At 50.0% G+C, this 18,114-nt stretch overlaps 1 protein-coding gene across 2 annotated transcripts; it reads left to right on the forward strand.

The window, feature by feature from the left end:
* Nucleotides 1-1,318: 1,318 nt before the first annotated feature.
* LOC144935807 (regulator of G-protein signaling rgs-2-like) lies at nt 1,319-16,527 on the forward strand. Of its 2 annotated transcripts, none has more exons than XM_078862579.1 (5): nt 1,319-2,410; nt 10,157-10,321; nt 12,311-12,403; nt 14,935-15,169; nt 15,782-16,527. In XM_078862579.1, the coding sequence occupies exons 2-5, from the start codon at nt 10,179-10,181 to the stop codon at nt 16,010-16,012; spliced, it is 702 nt and encodes a 233-aa protein (XP_078718705.1). In that variant the 5' UTR covers nt 1,319-2,410; nt 10,157-10,178; the 3' UTR covers nt 16,013-16,527. The 2 variants fall into 2 exon arrangements, with proteins under 2 accessions (XP_078718705.1, XP_078718706.1); XM_078862580.1 differs by lacking the exon at nt 1,319-2,410 and adding an exon at nt 4,748-5,027.
* The last annotated feature ends 1,587 nt before the right edge of the window (nt 16,528-18,114 follow it).

The following is an 18,114-nucleotide window of genomic DNA, read 5'->3' on the forward strand; positions in this document are numbered from 1 at the left end:
CGGTATTTTTGAATGTTTGTTTTCGTTGGAACGGCTGAGCGGAATCCATACAATCAATCTCGATTTACGATCCCCAACACCATGTATGGGCAAAGACACGGCCCCTTCGGCCAGAGGCACGCTCACTAGCTGCCACACAATGTCGGGGGGTGAGTGGGTGGGGGGGGCAAATCTCTGATCGGTGATTCTGTCGGGTGTACGAGTTTATCCCTATCACAGCGCCACCGCTCCTAGGGCGAGGCGCCGCGTGGTGGCCACGGCGACTTACTGCAGGGCAGAGGTCGCAGACGGGTTTTGATTCCTTACCCGTACCCGGCCGCACCAGGGTCGCAAACGGGTATCGGGTACCTGATTGCGACCTCTGGGATGAAGCCATGTTGCAGGCGCGGGTGGGTTGATTCTAGGAACTTGAATTGTGAGAAGAGACAAGAGGTTGGGAAATGAGTGACAAACAGTTACTCACCAGTGACTCACGACCTACCCGTACCCGGCCGCACCAGGGTCGCAAACGGGTAGCCGGGTATCGGGTAGGGTACGGGTATCGGGTACCCGGTTGCGACCTCTGCTGCAGGGCTCATCCTGAGAGCTGGGCCACGGGGGAGGGGGGGGGGGTCCCACTCGCAACGATTCCATTCTGATCTGCCTCGACGGGACATTGCGTGTGATGGCGAGTCTGTCCCAGGAGCGAAATGGCAATGCGTGCGTGGAGGTGCGCGCAGTCACGAGGGGGCTTCAGGCGGAGAGCTCGTGCACCTTCTGCTGTTCCTCCTCCGTCGAAGGAGCGCAGATTACAGGGATGTACGACACTGCACACGTAGCACGCGCATCATCGTGTTCTTTAGATAACCGTATTTTGCTGCTAGGTCCACGTGATAAGCCACTTCGTTGAGCTATCGTTTGTAGCCAGGTCGCTTCTGAGATAGAAGTTAATAGTTCCGTGGGCTTTATCTGGTAAGATAAAAGACGTAGTTAAGTTTAATTTGCACGTCTTTTTTAAGCGATGTGTTTACCTTTCCTATACTTTGCACGCCTTTCGTGTCTTTTCGTTGTGTTTGTTGTTGTAACGTTCTGACCCGGCCTCGACCGGACATTGAACTTCATAGCTCATCGGATTCCTCCAATTCCAATAAACGTTCCCATTCCACTGCGCCGCACAGCCAACAATCGCTCTCTCTTCTGTGCATCGTCTTCCATGTGCCCGTTCATGTTCCGACGCGGCTCGACGGGTAAACAACCACCGGGGGGGTTGCTGCCTGCGGTGCCGTGGCGCCACCAGAGGCGATCAGCGCCACGGTTGGGGCCGCGCACGCGGCAACGAACGCGCCCGGATACTCGGGCCGCATTGCGAGCGGCACTAACAGCGGGGCCGAATCGGAGCGGACGCGTGGCTGCAGGAAGCAATGAGACGACGGCGCGAACCAACACGGAACCAGACGAGCGCGAACGAATCGATGCAAACGAGAGAGAGAGAGCGAGAGAGAGAGCGAGAGAGGACAGGCGAGACGGGAACAAAGGAGACACGGAGTCGACGTACAACGCGGACCAAAAATCCGTTCTTGACTCGAACCCGTAATGACAACCAAATCGAGACATTGCGTCAATTATGGGGGGAGGGGAGGGAAGGAAAATCGTGGCGTTTCTAATGCTAAAGACACAGCTCCCCCGTGTAGCCTTCACAGACCGTAGGGGCAAGTGCTGTAGGCGATCACCTAGCGAAGCCGGCTGCAGCACGCACACGGGGTTGGGTGGCCAGCGTCACGGGCCGCCATTGTATCCCCATTGTTGTCACACCGCACCAGCCACTGATTTAAGGCGAAGTCGACCTAGGGAAGAGCCATAACCGGTTGTTGGTCGCGAGCGAGCGAGAATCGATCTCGGCTAGCCGGGTTAGCAGCGCTGTGCGCTAAACAAACCGCTACACTACCGCTCCCCCCCCGTGCACAGAGAGAGAGAGACACGGATACAGAGACCCTTCGGAGGTGGAGCCCTCGGGGGGGGGGGGCAACACCGGCGACGATGGTCTGGACGGGTGCTGCTCCTAGGGGCCTCCGCCTAGGTTGACTCAGCCTAAAAAAATGAGTGTCCTGGCGCGATGCGTAAACGCCGCGGCTCGGAGGACAAAGACGGCGACCCGGGCGTGGTGCTGCTCGCCAACCACAACCCACGCGCGGCTCTTCATCGGTGCTGCTCCTCGCTAACAGCCCCAACAGTCTATTAAGGCTACACGGGGAGGGGGTAGGGTGTGGGGTGTGAGCGAGTTGCATTTATTTATTTTATTAGTTTTTAACGATCCACATCATCAACAAGACGCGGGCCGTCTCACCGCTGCTGCTGCCGCTACGACATCTCGCCCGCGCGTGCAGCCGCGCTCGGAGCGCATGGACTCCGCCACGGTGGAGTCGAGCAACAGGTAACGAGCGGGAGCAGCAGCAGTAGCCTGTGCTTCACACACACACACACTCGTGCGGCGGGTGCTATCGCTACACCAACTCTGTCTGTGTGTGTGTGTAATAATATGAGCGAGCGTGGTAGAGTGCGATGTCGTGCGGATTGCGCCACTGCGCTTGTGATGAAACCGGCGAATTGCGTTCCCTGGCCACGGTTAACATCAGTGACAGGTGATGTCTGGAATCAGTTCTGATCCCCCGACCCTCTTCCACCCCACCCCCCATCCGCCTTCCACTGCTCTTCACCAAATCGCACTGACCGGCGTGGTGAAGTATGGTCTGACAACCCACCCCCTCCCCCCATAGCTGAGACGGCGTAAGGATGGCCTTCATCCAGCAGTGGATTGCCAAAAGGCCATAAATAAAACTAATGTTACTAAATGCCCTTTAGATTGCGTTTGCATGCCGTGCATATATGGACCGTGTTCAGTATAGACTGTCGACTCATCTTCTTGGTTCTTTCGGTAAAGTCACGTAGAAGGGAAGTAATAAAATAATAAAAATAAAACATAATAAAACAATTTTTATTATTTTATTACTTCCCTTCTACGTGACTTTACCGAAAGAACCAAGAAGATGAATCCCTGCAGTCACGAAAGCTTTAAATCGAGACTGTCGACTCTTCTAAGTTTGAACGTCCAGTATACGGCAGGCATGTCGTCTGCACGGACTGCTTTGGGTACATGGACGATGTGCAGCAGTATCCCGTGTGTGCTGCGTCGACCTGTCTTGTCGACGACCACGCGTGTCTCGTCAATGTGAACACGGCGGTGTTGACAGAATTTGTGCGGATGTAGAGTAGGCGAAGCACGTGTTCACCGCGTGTGCAATGTGTTAAACACTCGTGCTCATTTTAATCACCGTGCGCGTGTGTGTGCGTGTGTGCGTGCGCGTGTGTACGTGCGTGTGTGTGTGCGGGAGCGGTAGTGTAGCGGTTAGCGCGCTGCGCTATGAACCTGGCGACCCGGGTTCGATTCCCGCTCACGGCCAACACCAGTGACGATTATTTGAAACGGTCATGGGCCTCCCCTAGATCGACTCAGCCTCAAATGAGTACCTGGTGAGGTGTCTAAACATCGCCACTGGGGAGACAAAGGCGGTCGGGCGTGGTGCTGGCCACCTACCCCCTCGTGTACCGTTGCGGCCTTCATAGGTGCTCGCTAACAGCACTTGCCCCTACAGTCTGTTAAGGCTATATGGGGGATCTTTGTCTTTGTTACGCACATGATGGACGTCATGTGAAGCGTGGTGTTTAAGTTAATTATGCAGACCAAGGTTCATCACATCGGCGTGGGCTATATGTTATGCGCTGTTTAGCACGGCTGTATAATACATCGTGTAAAACTAGTTATTAGTTTATGATTACGCAACATACGTAACGTTCATTAATAAACGCACGTACGGCCCGCTTACCTATGATGAGGGTTCTCCCCCGCACCTTGTGGACACCGAGGGCCATTTAAACCAAACTTCACCACAGTGGCCAGTGCGGGTTTGTGGAGGCTGTGGGGAATCGCTGGATCCGCATTGCACAGGGCTCCAACTCCGGCGGCACTGACGCACTCCGACCGTATTAGCCATATGCAACGTTCAGTGTACCCCACGGCGTAATAGCACGCGTAAAAGTGAAGCGTTCCGCGCATAATGCGCGTTCACTCGACACGTATGACAGTCATTGTGCAATTGAGACACGTGTGTTTGCTACGCACCCCTCCACACTTACACGTAATGTTCTCTCCGCCGAGCCGCTGTGTACGCGCGTGTTCACGACGCCAGATCGTTGCTCATCATGAAGGCTCTGCACGGCTCTGGCACGGGTTGTCCGGTTTCTTTCGACAAACGAACAGCGCACGAATGGTATTTTGCCAACTATCAAAGTGGCAGGACGCGCCTGTGAATGCAATCATAAAATCGTCCCGAGACTCGGCGAGTCTTGTCTGGGTAAACAGCAGAGGGTGGCGGTTATTAACTCACAATTTTAATACGAAACAAATTGTCAATGTTGTGGGTTTACTCCCCAACACGCCGTAGTAACGAATTGCCATGTTGTGTTTACGTGGCAAACCTTACTGATTGGCCGTGTCGGGTGGTGGCCGGTTTAACGACACATTTATACGAACGCGATCTAACCCACGAAAAAAACAATCGCCTCTATGATGGATTTGAACACGCTTCGCCGTTCGCGAGCACCCTCGATCGGCCGCGTGCGTTCATCAGCGCCGGGAGGAGGGACTCCACGTGCGACTGTGCACGACGGGGCAGGCAAACACCGCGGGCCACCATCGCGACGCGCTCCTCCGATAATCCCGTGCGGTCAAATCAAGAGAGTGGCGCGAGGCGCGCGCCTGACGGATTCGAATGGGAAGATGCGTAAAAGTGCGCGGGCGGTGGAGCGCGAAGGAAATCGAGAGAGAGAGAGAGCGGGGAAGAGAGGGGAGAGAGGGGGGACGGCTCCTACACGTGATGGACACGCATGTTATATGACACGCACGCTCGGAGCAAGCAGCAGGCTCATCCCCGGCAGCGTCACCATCATTCCAGCCATCGCGGCAGCCGCATGCCTTCGAGATCCTGGAAAAGGTTGTACTGTACTGCGCGCGTGTGTGTGTTTGTGTAAGGTACGCGTCTATGGGGAGCGGTGGCGTAGTGTTAACGCACTGCGCTACGAACCCGGCGTCTCCAGTATGTATCATTCCTGGTCACGGCTATAATATAATTGGCGAGTGGTATCTGAACCGCTCCCGAGCCTCCACTATATCGACCCGGCTTGACTATCGAGTACTTGGTGCGGTGTGTAAACATGAGCACAGGGAGAGACAAAGGCGGCCGGTAACACACCATCCCCTCGTGTGTCGTACCGGCCTTGATAGGCTCTCGCTAACAGCACTTGTCTCAGCAGCCTGCTACACGAGGAATCTGTATCTTTGTACGCATGTGTGTTTGTTACACAGCATTTTTTTTTACGCAGGGAGGGACAATTTTGCTGCGGTGGTTCGGTGGTGCTGAGCCTTAACATCATTGATGTGGTTACAACGACGATGATGATCATTTAATGAACGTGCGTGCGGGAGTGCATGGCTTTCGACAGCAAGTATACTTAAGAGACAGATCTGTCCCACTCTAGGATTGCAATGCCGCTCGTTGTATCTCGCTATGCAATCTCACAGGGCGTGAGCCCGAGCAGAGAAAACTGCGATTTAGTATTCCGTGTGTTGGCCCTGCTTGTCTGCTCCTACTGGAGGCGACTGCCCCGCACATTAGCTCGATGCGTGTGCGTACAACACATCATTTACAAAGCGACGGTCCGGCGTTAATGACGATGGTAGTGATGTCGATGTGCGTTGGATTTCTGAGTCCACATCTCGGGCACAGACGAGAGACACCCACATTTTGACGAGACAAAAAAATCGTGGTTTTCCGAGTCCGCGTTTTCCTCCATTCAACAGGGTGACATGAATGCTGATTGTGCTGACAATGGACCCTTTGAATACACTAAAACTAAACTATATATTTTATTTTACCAGGAAAGGTTCGCTGAGCTGTATAAGCTATTTTTCAAGAAGCGATCTGGTCACAAATGATAGCGCAACGAAGTGGCATATCACGTGGACGTTTTATAGCAGCCACATATTCTAAACGCACGGTGTTTTAAATGCGGAGGGAAGACCCGGATAAAAATCCACACAACCACGGGGAGAGAGACATGCAAACGCCAAATATATAGGTGACAGGTTTGGAATCGAACCCAAGACCTCCTGCAACCCAGGCGAGGTAGTTAACATCTCGCCACCGTGACGATGATTATGATGAGACACACGAACTCCAATTATACAACAGAGGTCAGGGTCGGGATCGAACCCACGACCTCCTGCATACCAGGCGAGGTAGTTAACATCTCGCCACCGTAGCACACGAACTGTAGATTCAGTATGGAGTCAGTAGCCAGCAGTTGCACACATTAAATACAATTGTGGTGGAGTAGAGCTCATCTTATCCGTGACGAAATGTGTTGGGGGAGGGGAGGGGGGGAAACTTCGTGGCCGCTTGTAATTGTGATTAACTCTGCGCGCATGCTTTACCTGGCGTGGTGAAATGTTAACTCCCTCGCCTGGTATACAGGAGGTCGTGGGTTCGACCCCTGACGCCTGCTGTTGTATATTTAAAGTATGCATGTCTCCCCCCCCCCCCCCCCCCCCCCGTAGTCGCGTGGATTTTTCTCCGGGTCCTCCAGATTTTCCCTCCACATTTAGAAACATGCGTTGAGTATTCGGCTGCTGTGAATTTTCTACGTGATAAGCCACTTCGTTGAGCTATCATTTGTGGACAGGTCGCTTCTAAATAAATCTATATATATATATCTCAGTGGGCCTTACCTGGTAACATTTAAAAGTATGAGTTTACTCACCACACCTGCGCATACTCTTGAGCAAATGTGACTGATAGACAGCAGTGGTACAGAGATAGATAACTGTGGACTAGTTTCGTCCTTTATTAGGACTCATGAAGAACAGTCAGCTATGCTCACTGCTACCAAGTGAGTTTGAAACCTGCCAGTCCAGTCACATTTGCACGAATCTATTTTGATGGTGATCTAAGACAAGAGGGCCAAAATGCACTTCTACAGGAACACGTTGATGGGTTTTTTGAATGTGCACAGAGGCCGTGTGTTTTTTTTATGTCTCCACGTTTTTATCATCGTTGGGAAGGTATAATTTTGAAGCCGTACTATTGTTCCGTCAGGATGGGTTTTTCTCATCATTTACAGATTTGATTGATTGTGCAGAATCCTTGAACGATTGCCCAGCTCTAAGTACATGTACAGCCGTTCTAGTCAATCCACTGCTGGATGAGGGCTTCCACACGACATGCCGGTCGTGAAGAGTGATTTGACTGGATTTCACAACGCTGTTCAGTCGGGGTTGGTGAAGGCCAAAAGGTCATCGGGTCACGGATCGTTCAAACTGAAGTTTCGCAGATCTTTGAATCTTGAGGTGGTCACATCTTCAGATTGCTTGCTATTCACATCAATAACAGTTGATTTTCTTCTGCAGCGTCCACCACGTCGTGCCAAAGTAGCCTATAACACCCCTGTGTACATGGTGGTCGCCTTCCAAGCATTATCCAGACTCCATCCAGCGTTTACTGCAAGATCTAAACCATGTCCAGTGCTCGCTGAGCTGCATTGGCTTCCGGTTACCGAACAAATACATTCTAAGTTCGCACTCATTACACACAAAGTGCTTGCCACAAATGAACCTGCAACACCTTGCTGAAGCATAAACCATCGCGCAAACTCCAGTCATCCTCGCAGTGGCTTTCGGCTAATCATAGAACAAAGACGGTCACCGCATCGCACGCGTTCAGATGCGCTTCTGCGGCCGTCTGGAACGCTCTTCCATCCGATATTAGGAAGCCACTGGAGCCATGCACTTATAAATCTAGATGGGAACACTCATTTCTTTACAACTGATTTTTGTGCTTAGTTTGTTGTCCTTCCCCCGCACCTCTGATTAGCATGGTTGGCTATGTACGGAGCGAAAGAAGTTCAACATACATACAGTACATAGCTTGTGGTAACGAGATGGGATACATTCTGAGCGATCTACGCGGATGATATGCATTACTAGAACGCTGACATTTAGTGATAATTTACTTTATTAATTATGTACATTTTATTGTATAAGATGTTGAATGTATTATAGGTTAGATTATCCACTTGGGGTCAAGTCAGAATTCTCAGAAATGTGTACCTATATTTTAGTCTACAATTACACCTCATACAGTATCCAGTAATTGCAGCACTATATGGTATGCGACTTGTGAATTATAGTTGTGTAGAAAACGTAGTTTTGTTTAAATGCCTTTGTTTATAGTCTAACGCAGCGACAGCATTGGCATGCATTGCACTGCGGTATCAAGCTAGCCACTTCGAGTTTGATTTCCAGCCACAGCTAAGAACAGCGGCGAGTGACATCCGAACCGGTCCTGGGGTCCCTCCCTCCCCCGCCTTCACGAACCGGCACTGACCAACGTGGTGCAGTAAGTCGGGTCAAATACCCCCCCCCCCCGGCCACGATCCGAGGATCCGTAAAGCGTGCGTAGGCCCTCATCCAGAAGTAGATTGACAAACATCTGTAAAGTAGTTTTTTTATGCATGTGTGCGCACGTGTAAGCTAGTCGTACGTGTTTATAAAAGGCCCCGCTCCGTTTACGTATCTGTGTTGGTGCTGCATGCCGGCACTTGTGGCATCGTGCTCGAGTGTCACCAATGGTTGTCCGACGAATACACACTTCGCTCCGTCACTGGAATGCGATATTTTCACCACTGCCCTCAAAGCTCTTGACGAGGCGAGCAAAGCCGCATGCTCATTGCAGGAGGCAACGACTTGTCGAGCACGCGACCCAACGAACAATAATTCATGACGGTTGAACTCCTGGTCATGGTTAAGCATCGAGTGGTGGCAATTGTCAGAAGAACCTCCCCTGCCCGCCCACACCCCTCCAGAGGAGAATGTCAGTGGTCAAGTCGAGATGTGGCGAGGGGATGGAGGGTCTCACTCGCAGCTGGGTGGGGGGGGAGGCAGGGAAGTTGCAGATGCAGGAGATGTTACACAGATGGAAGTTTGAGGCTCTGCGTGAAGTTGGGATGTGGGAAGAGAGAAGTCGATGAGAAATATGAGCGTGAGATCCACAAGAGGGCATTGACTACAGAGCAATCTCGGTGGAATTTCCCTTTTTTGCAAAAAACAAGATTGAACTGGGTCATGGTGGAGACCATGACAGAAGATGCGTCATTGCACTATTTCCTATAAAATGTAGAATGGAAATCTGCAGTGATGTTGGGATCCAATGTAGTTTTTTTTTCTTCCTCCAGGATTTCAATAACAGCAGCAGTCTTGAGGGCTTGTGGAGCAGTTCCAGAAGAGATTTGAGGCATAAGCTCCACGTACAGATTATTCGCAGGTGAAGTGATGCAGTCCATAGTCAATACAGCACTGAGGAGACGAAGCAGACGTGATGCTGGTCACCCCAACATGTGAGATCTGTTAGTGCTGGCTCACACCTGATCCAGACGTTTGGAGGCAACGGGGTGGCTCAGAGATGCTCCTAAAATAAGAGCCATGAGACTCGGCAAGGCTTTCCCGGATAAATACACTCAATTGTTACATTATATTGAAAGACGGAAAGATGAACACGAGGATTAGAGAACATAACGCAGGTCAATAGCATTCAAACAATTATGAAAAGTGGGCTTTGCGTCGAAACACATCGCAAGAAAGGACAATGAGAGTGAGCAGCAGCAGCGAAGGAATGAAACGCATGCGAGGACTTCTGAATAGATAGGATTCGTAAAAACAGCTCGTTTGCAAGGTGCAAGGTGAATTATTACATTTTAGGATTTTGAAAGACGGTGCCGGCTCGGAGAGACCTTCATCCACCAGTGGATTGACCGTGGTCGACGGTGTTCCAGTATTGCAACGGTGTCAATATTAATGGTGCCTATATTCTTACTTGATACAGCTATCGTGCTGTGAAGGTTCCACCTGAAGACGGAAGCTTGTGTTGCCTCCGAAACGTCATGATTTTAATTTTATTTTTATTCATTTTTTACCTACGTGACTTTACTGAAAAAACCTAAGAATATGAATACTTGCAGTCACGAAAGCTTCAAATCTAGAATTAATGTTGCCGTGTGTGTTCCTGTGCAGCTAAGCTGGGGCACCAGCACAGATGCCTCGCCCTGTGAAGGGGCCCTCCCAGCCCGGCGGCGGGGAGGACAGCGCAGAAGCCGAGGAGACTGGGGGCGCAGAGGGGGCAGGGGCCGACAGGGACGCGTGCTGCTTCTGCTGGTGCTGCTGCTGCTCGTGCTCCTGGTGCGTGACCCCCCCTCCGCTTGGGGGGACCGAGCCCGACAGGGGCAGTGGGGGCAAGGGAGATATTCCTACAGCAGCTCTTCCCGGTAGAGGTGCAATGATGCACCGGATTCATCGATTGATATCGGTTGTGGTTATTGGGTTTTTGTGCCCATTATATTGCAATTGTGCGCGACTTTCGCGGGACAGGAACGTTTTAATTCGGGGCTCTGCATCCAGCGGTGCATTATCCCGTGAGAGAGAATGTCGCGGAACATGACGACACAGAACAACATCTGAGGTCACTGCAGAAGTCCTCCTTATCCACACTAAGGTTTAATATGCACTGCAAAAGTGTCCATCACATGTCAATCAAACCAACAATTTTAAGTCAATCCTCGGGAACAAGACTGAGATTATCAACTCGATACAACTTTAGAACCTCCGATTAGTACATATGGCTACATGCGGTGTGTGAAAGACAAACATACATACATACAGAACCACGTATCATCATCGGTATCCATCGAGAGCAGTGGTTCTGAATCTGGGATGCACGCACCCACTGGGGGTGGGGGAGATGCCCTGTCTGGGGGGTGCGAGACGTGGCCAGATTTTTTTCGGAGGTAAATCATCGAAAGACATTAAGCACGGGCACGTAAGCACAACTGCTGTGCTTCATGAAACCTGTGTGCTTATTAACAGTAGATATTTTTAACGATTGACAACCAAAGGGGTGCAAGGCTGCAGTAAAGGGTAAGAACCGCTGGTCGAGTCACAGCCAGGAACTCGGTGGTGCCATCTCAGTGCCGACTCCTGAGCCTCCCGGACCCTATTACGACGTTAATATCGATTATTCTGGCTCACAATTCAAGCATCAAATCTCAAGAGTAATGTAATGTCAACGTTACAAACGATGTGCAAATTAAATGCACAAAGGCCAAGGGAGTGAACAACGATGTACCAAACAAGACAGAATGAGAAACAATACAAATAAGATGGCAAAAGCAAAACAAAAAAATATATATAACATTCTTGAATCACGGCCCTGATTATCAACAATTTATGTAATCCCTAAAAGGATAAATTGTCACGCTCAGTTTTTAGCCTGGGGTTTGGGGACCCCAAGGGAAGCGTAGGCATCAATATGGGTCCATAAAAAGGTCTAAGGGGGTCCAGAGGTGATTCGGAACGAGTAGCAAGGGGTCTGTGAAGACAGAAGAGTAGCAAGGGGTCTGTGAAGACAGAAGGACGCATCGAAGTTGACGCAGTAAATACCACATCACAGTTACATATACTGGACAATCATATTCTAGCAGAGAAAGTTTAGGAAGCTGTGGTCTGCATTAGACAGTGTGCAGGTAAGGCACACGAGGATGAAACGTTAATATACTCTTTAACTCAACAAGTAAAAGTTTCTCTATTCGCGAAAATATAAAAAACACAATATTCACCTCACCTATTACATTGTTTTGCTTTGGCGTTTACAATTCTTGCAACGTGACCTCTGTTACGACACGGCAATCGTCCTCGTCAAACGTCGAATCGCAACCTCACAACGCAGCTTTGCCTTTGACCAAAAAAAAATATTGCAACACTGAGCCGCGATTATATCACTTTGGGCACCGAGGCGGTGAGTGGCAGCGGGACGCTTGAGGAAAGGTCACGCACGCGGCACCCCAGATTGGTGCGACATGGGGCCCCCCCCGAGCCGTTAAAACTCGACTAAAAATATCCCCGAGTCGATTCTCACGGGACTCATTTGTTACAGTTGTCAGGGAGACGCGACAGAATGTCACAGATAAGAGGCTCGCATTGTTATTGGCCGTTGCGACCGCATTACAGTGCGATGCGCGTACAGGAGATCGATACGGGAGACGGGGGAGGGGGGCTACTCTCGAACACGAAGCTCGGCGCTGGAGAGACGGCGGCGCTCGGTTTCAACGGTGGCTTCCTTGCGCCGAGGCGTTGCTCTTGACTTGTGCTTCAACTCCCGTGCGCCGAATGTAGTCTCGCGCCCCAGGGCGAAGACTCGCCGACGTCCTCTCGGAAGAACTCGCACACGACGCGCACCGAGGACTGCACCGACTCGGAGGCCACGAGGTGTGGGTTTGCCACCGTTTACAAATTCACGCGGGGAAAAAGCTGACGGGCAGAAACATTTTTCCCGGACGTAAAGATTGTTGTTTTTTGTTCTTAGTGTAGTGAGCGACTTCTGAGACACGTCGTGTAGAAGGCTTCTTATTTTTTAAGAGCACACTGGGCGATACATTTATGTAACGCAGCTACACATAGCCGACCCGAACACACAACCCCATCGTCGGCGTCAAACTACGCAGCTGCCCGACCAGCGCAGTGACGGCGACGGTGAGAGCCATGCAGGAGATCGGCCACGTGGCCGGACGACGAAGAAAGATGATGGCGAGCAGCGACGCAGCCAGGACCCGCAACAGCACCGAACCTTCTCTGGTTCGGCCCCCCTTATATACGCCCCAGCGTGGCCAAGCCCCGCCTCTGGCCACGCCCCCTTCTAGAACCCTCGAGCAGGTTCCCGGAGCTTCTCGACTGACTCCGCCTTCCACCTTTACCCCAGATACGCTCTCCTCGTAATTAGGCATTACGTAATGTACCCATAACCGCGATTTCCCCTTCAGACCGAAAGGTGGCACCCTGTCATTACATCAGTATGGATCATCGAAGTATATACGGGGGGGGGGTGAACACAACGCATCGATTCATAGGCTTGTGATATACAAGCATCACATCGCTTGTGTATAAGAATCGGTATTGTTGTACGCGATGGGTTGACTTCACTCCGGCAGCCACTTGAGCTGCAACCATTCGGAGCAATGTTGAACACAGAATTGGTTCTTGAATGGACTCGGCAACCACGATTTTTGACAGTTACATCGTCGGAGTGCGGGATGCGTCATTCACCTCACCCAAAACTCCTCTTTCGAGCATACCACAGTGCCAAATCCTGTCGTACGTCACAGACTAAGTTAAAGTGCCGGCATCAAAGTCTGTTTAAAATGAATGGCTCCAATATGGGTTTTTTTATTTGGCATCAGGTTTTTTTTTATTAAAATGTCTCGTTATATTCCGATCGTATTATAATTGTGCCATTGGCACTGTCATGACAGAAACATTTATCCGTTCCGACCTTGCCTAGAGCAATGCATCACGATGCGAGAGAATGGTCCGGAGATGGTGATAAATCCCTCCAAAGACCCCCTAATACACATTGGAAGTGCTGCAGCCTTGCACGCGACCTGCTGTAGAGATGTTTGTCGCATGATGGTCAACAAACTTTCATATATATGTAGAGAAGTTCCCACGGACGCACTCGGAGACGGAGGTAAGTTAAGGGCTTCCGCCGAGGGTTTATTGAAGGTTAACAATAACACAACTCCCAGGGGCTAGGGGTCCTACTCTGAGTTCGGGTCCCTGCCGGCTAGCTCCGGTCTCTCTCTCTCGTGTCGGATCGGGAACTCTGCCGACTCCACCGACCGGAGAGAGAAGCACCTCTACGGCTACCACAGGCTTCTCCCCAGACTCACTATTCAATCCCTCTCTACCCCTGGTTCCCTCTTCACCCTGCTTACTCTACCCATTCCCAGTGACCCCGCTTACGTCACGAGGTCTCCCTTAAGTACCCTAGGAGACGTGACGTCATCACACTGAACGGCACACCTGATATCACGTCCCCATTTTACTCCTCTACATATATATAAATACATGTTTATGGACTAAAAGTGGAACCCCTACGTTTAAACGGGAGGTTTTCTTTCATGCAGTCGTTGGTAATCGCCAAGCTAAGACCGTCAACTTGCTACACTTGAAAACCTGGTTTAATCAAAGGTGGCAGAACCCAAATTAGAACCTAAGATCTCAGTGTTGCTGGATCAGTCATCCACTCCTGAGCTACCGAGCCACCCACTTTTAATAAATATCCAAATGTATAACAATCGTAAATGATGTGAAGAGCTGGGTAAAATTAAATGTCAGCCTCTATCCTGAAGTTGGGCTGCTCCAGAGAAATACGGACAAAATAACTTAGAGGAATACAATTAAGAGAGCATAACATAATTGTAATACAGAGGACAATTATTATAAGTGGACCAGTCATAATGATGAAAGCCAACGAGCAGAACAGTGTATTTGTGGAGCTGAATTTAATTATGAAAAGCAGCCAATCAAACCAATGACCATACTCTTTGTTTCTTTCGGTAAAGTCACGTAGGTAGCTTGAAATCAAGATTAAACCAATGACTGTTTTGGTGAAAATAACATGTTTAAAAAAAATAGCACAAATTTTTCTGCTACATGTTTTATATTTCTTCACAATATTCGTTTTCCTATTTTCATCTTTTAACACGTGGAGAACCAAGGCCCTGATTTTTGTACTTATCACGTACGTTAACGTTTAGAAATTTCTACGGGGGAAAATTCTGAGAAAGGCTTGTAGCTTCACCACGAATGTTTGGAGCTACCCGATCTTTCAGAAGGAAAAATGTCAAATAAAGCACGAGTGGCCCATTTTGTTGGTTTCACTGACAGAAGAGGCCGAATGAGTTTGCAGCCATTAACCCGGCCTACGCCCCCCCCCCTCTCCACGCAATCGCCACGCGCAGCGGGCGGGCCGGTGCGGACGAGGTGCTGGCGTGGGGTCGGTCGTTCGAGCGTCTCGTACGCAGCCCCACGGGCCGCGCGCACTTCCGCCACTTCCTGCGCGGCGAATTCAGCGAGGACAACCTGCTCTTCTGGCTTGCGTGCGAGGAGCTGCGAGTCGGCACAGACGAGGCCTCCCTACCCGAGCGCATGAGGACCATCTATGAGGAGTACATTTCCATCCTTTCGCCCAGGGAGGTGAGCGTCCGTCGCTCGGTGTGGCACCCCCCACCCCCCCGCGCTCAACGTAATTCAGCGTCTCACACAGCAACAGCCTTCTTCTGTGCTCCGTACGGTCGCGTAGCGTGGTTGGCATGGTCCCTTGTGCAGTGAATGAAACGGGGCTCCCCACTCTTCCATCATGGTCCCCCATCACTGTGTGTATTCACACAGGGCGCTGGCACGTTTCACACGAGTGTCTTCAACGATGTATACCGAGGCGTCTTTGTATCACGCGAGTTCACATGCGTACACACACCCACGAATCACGACCACCCGATGGCAGAACTTGACACTGCCGCCCCTACCAACTCCCAACATCTGCCACCGCCCTCGGAAAATGCCTACGTTGCCTACTACGCCTAAAGCCGGCACTGCGAGTCCCCAGCCAACCGCCAGCACTCACCCCCCCCCACCTTCCACCAACCCCATTTTCATAACCCAGCATCTAGGGCTCTCCAGCCCGTGGGCCCTGGTATATTTGTACCACCTGCACACTCGACAGCTTACACCACTTGTCTCAATTTGTCCGATATCTCTAACCCCGGGTACAGGGGAGCAGGCGGATGATTTACGCCACCGTGTGCGCAGGTAAGCCTCGACTCGCGCGCCCGCGAAGCCATCAACGAGGGGATGGAGGAGCCGGGCGTGAGCACGTTCGACGAGGCGCAGCAGCAGATCTACATGCTCATGCAGAGGGACTCGTATCCGCGCTTCCTCGCCTCCGAGCACTACCGCTCGCTGCTCCAGGGCGCCCCCGACAAGAGCACGGCAGCCGTCTCGCCGTGCGTGGACGCCAGCCCCACGGTGGTCAAGCCGTGAATGGGACTCTCTTAAAATCCCTTTTCTGCAGGGACTCGCGCCCCATAAACCCGAGGCGACGCTATCACGGGATTTGACTGTGCACTCTCAAGGACAGCAATCATATGGTGGCTCACGCCGTGGCCGATTGGGTCATCACGACTGGTGCACGCCTGCAAGGATTGTTAAGTTATATTCAGGTATATAATAGTAAACGAGGACCGTGACCAATAAGTGGCAACCGAGAAGCCATACAAATCGTGCATTAGCTCATATACGTCACCTCTAAATATATTAATACATATACGTACCCTACTACTCCCGTTACATAGTACTGTGCTTGCATGTTGACCTTTAAACACAAGGATGGCGTAGGGACAAAATATACGTCTCCGCATCATGATATTTAAACAAATCATACGGGATTTAAACAATTGCTGTTGTTAGACATTGGCCCACAGGGCCCAAAGGTGAATAATTATTTTTATGAGGAGAGATCAACTTTTGTCTGTCCATGTTACCCATGATTCCCTGCAGTAGTATATGATTTTTTACATGTAAATTATGTATTTGCTTTGACATAGTGTATACATACACAATTAAACTTTTTCATATTTAATATGGTCACTCTTATCCATGCCATATGGGTGGTGTTCCTTAATTTCTCCCGTCTGCACTGTGTATCCAGCATTATATTTTTATAACAATAATCAACCACATTGGAGCATCTCAATTCAGTCTAAGTGGTTGCTCATGAAATGGTCATGGGAAAAAGTAGAAAATAAATATTTAAATAACTCCTCTTGAAACCGCTGTGCCACTCTAAGCTCCCTCCCGACTCTACCTCTCGCTTCAAAATTCTGACCCCCCCCCCCCCAATACTTGACCCAAGCCCATTAACTCCCCATCCCCCACACCCGATGTCTCTCTGCACACATCCACGCAATGCGCCAACTGTCAAAAACTCCCAAGTAGTCTGCAATCACTTCCATGAAGCCAAGAGGCAAAAGCTGGCTTGAAGTGGCCCCTACCACTCTTAATAAGCCTCCGCTCTGCACCATCTCAGAGAATGCATCACAAGCTCTGGTGGGAATTTTTTGCTAATAATCACTGTTCTCATGCCTGTAGGTCAAAAAAGCTTTTATACGTTTGCGTGCCTGACCGACATCTTGTATTTTAAGCAGTAGCTTAGGCACATTGTACCCAATACTGCGACTTAGAACATCGGCAATACATGAACAAACACCTTGACTGTACATGACTGAGTGTACTTGTGGTAAGTACTTTCATTCCAAGAACAATCACATATCAGTGAGGTGGTGTTGTCGTGGCCAGAGCTAATGTGGAAAAGGTGAAAAACGCTGCGCTATTTATAAACTTGAGGATATAGATCATATTGCCTCATCGTATTTTATGTGGCTTGTCGATACGTGGTGGTGGTACTGTTAGCGTTGCATCATCAATACGTGCAAACACTCAAGTCATTTATAAATATATATTCACACACCGAAACCACAAATCCCTGCCAAGCTCCTGTTCCAAGGCTTAATTATGTTTGGTGACGAGTGACGTGTGTACACAGCTGCATTAACACTAAGTGCACACAAACCTAATGGCGTTGTACAGGGTACAACCAATCCATGTAATGTGTACTTAAGAAAGAGTACAAATAGTTGACAAACATGGCAAAAAATTCCACCCTTTGCCCAGTGCTAGACACTGGGGTAAATGGTAGACAAATGCCACGTGACACCAAGGCCAATTAAATAATGGCACACAACAATATACTCTCTAGGCCAATTGGGCATAAATATTGGAGTGTTGGTTTGACATTGTCTACCTTTTTCTACCGCTCAGTGTGCCTCAGCAGTTCTCCCGCTGTATTTTTTCACCCCAAGACGATTTGCTTGTGTTGCGGTCGAAACGGCGTGATTTTTTATGATTTTTCAATCTACGCGACTTTACCGAAAGAACCAAAGAGTATATTTCTTGTGCAACGCCTGAAGATGCCTTTTTAACCTTCAGGATTAAATGCGATTAAAAAAATTAAATGTCACTGTATGTAAATAGGCATACCATTTGCAGGATTTATATAAAAATAATTTTAATTCCATAGGGAGGCA

This window comes from Lampetra fluviatilis, chromosome 14 (genome assembly GCF_964198595.1).
Source record: "Lampetra fluviatilis chromosome 14, kcLamFluv1.1, whole genome shotgun sequence".
NCBI classification, from domain to species: domain Eukaryota; kingdom Metazoa; phylum Chordata; class Hyperoartia; order Petromyzontiformes; family Petromyzontidae; genus Lampetra; species Lampetra fluviatilis.

Bases quoted from the DNA above. Each gene is read 5' to 3' on its own strand.
- LOC144935807 (XM_078862579.1), top strand. From the start codon at position 10,179: ATGCCTCGCCCTGTGAAGGGGCCCTCCCAGCCCGGCGGCGGGGAGGAC. The intron at 10,322-12,310 runs GTGCGTGACCCC...CGCCGAATGTAG, and splicing joins TGCTGCTGCTCGTGCTCCTG to TCTCGCGCCCCAGGGCGAAG. The intron at 12,404-14,934 runs GTGTGGGTTTGC...CGCCACGCGCAG, and splicing joins ACCGACTCGGAGGCCACGAG to CGGGCGGGCCGGTGCGGACG.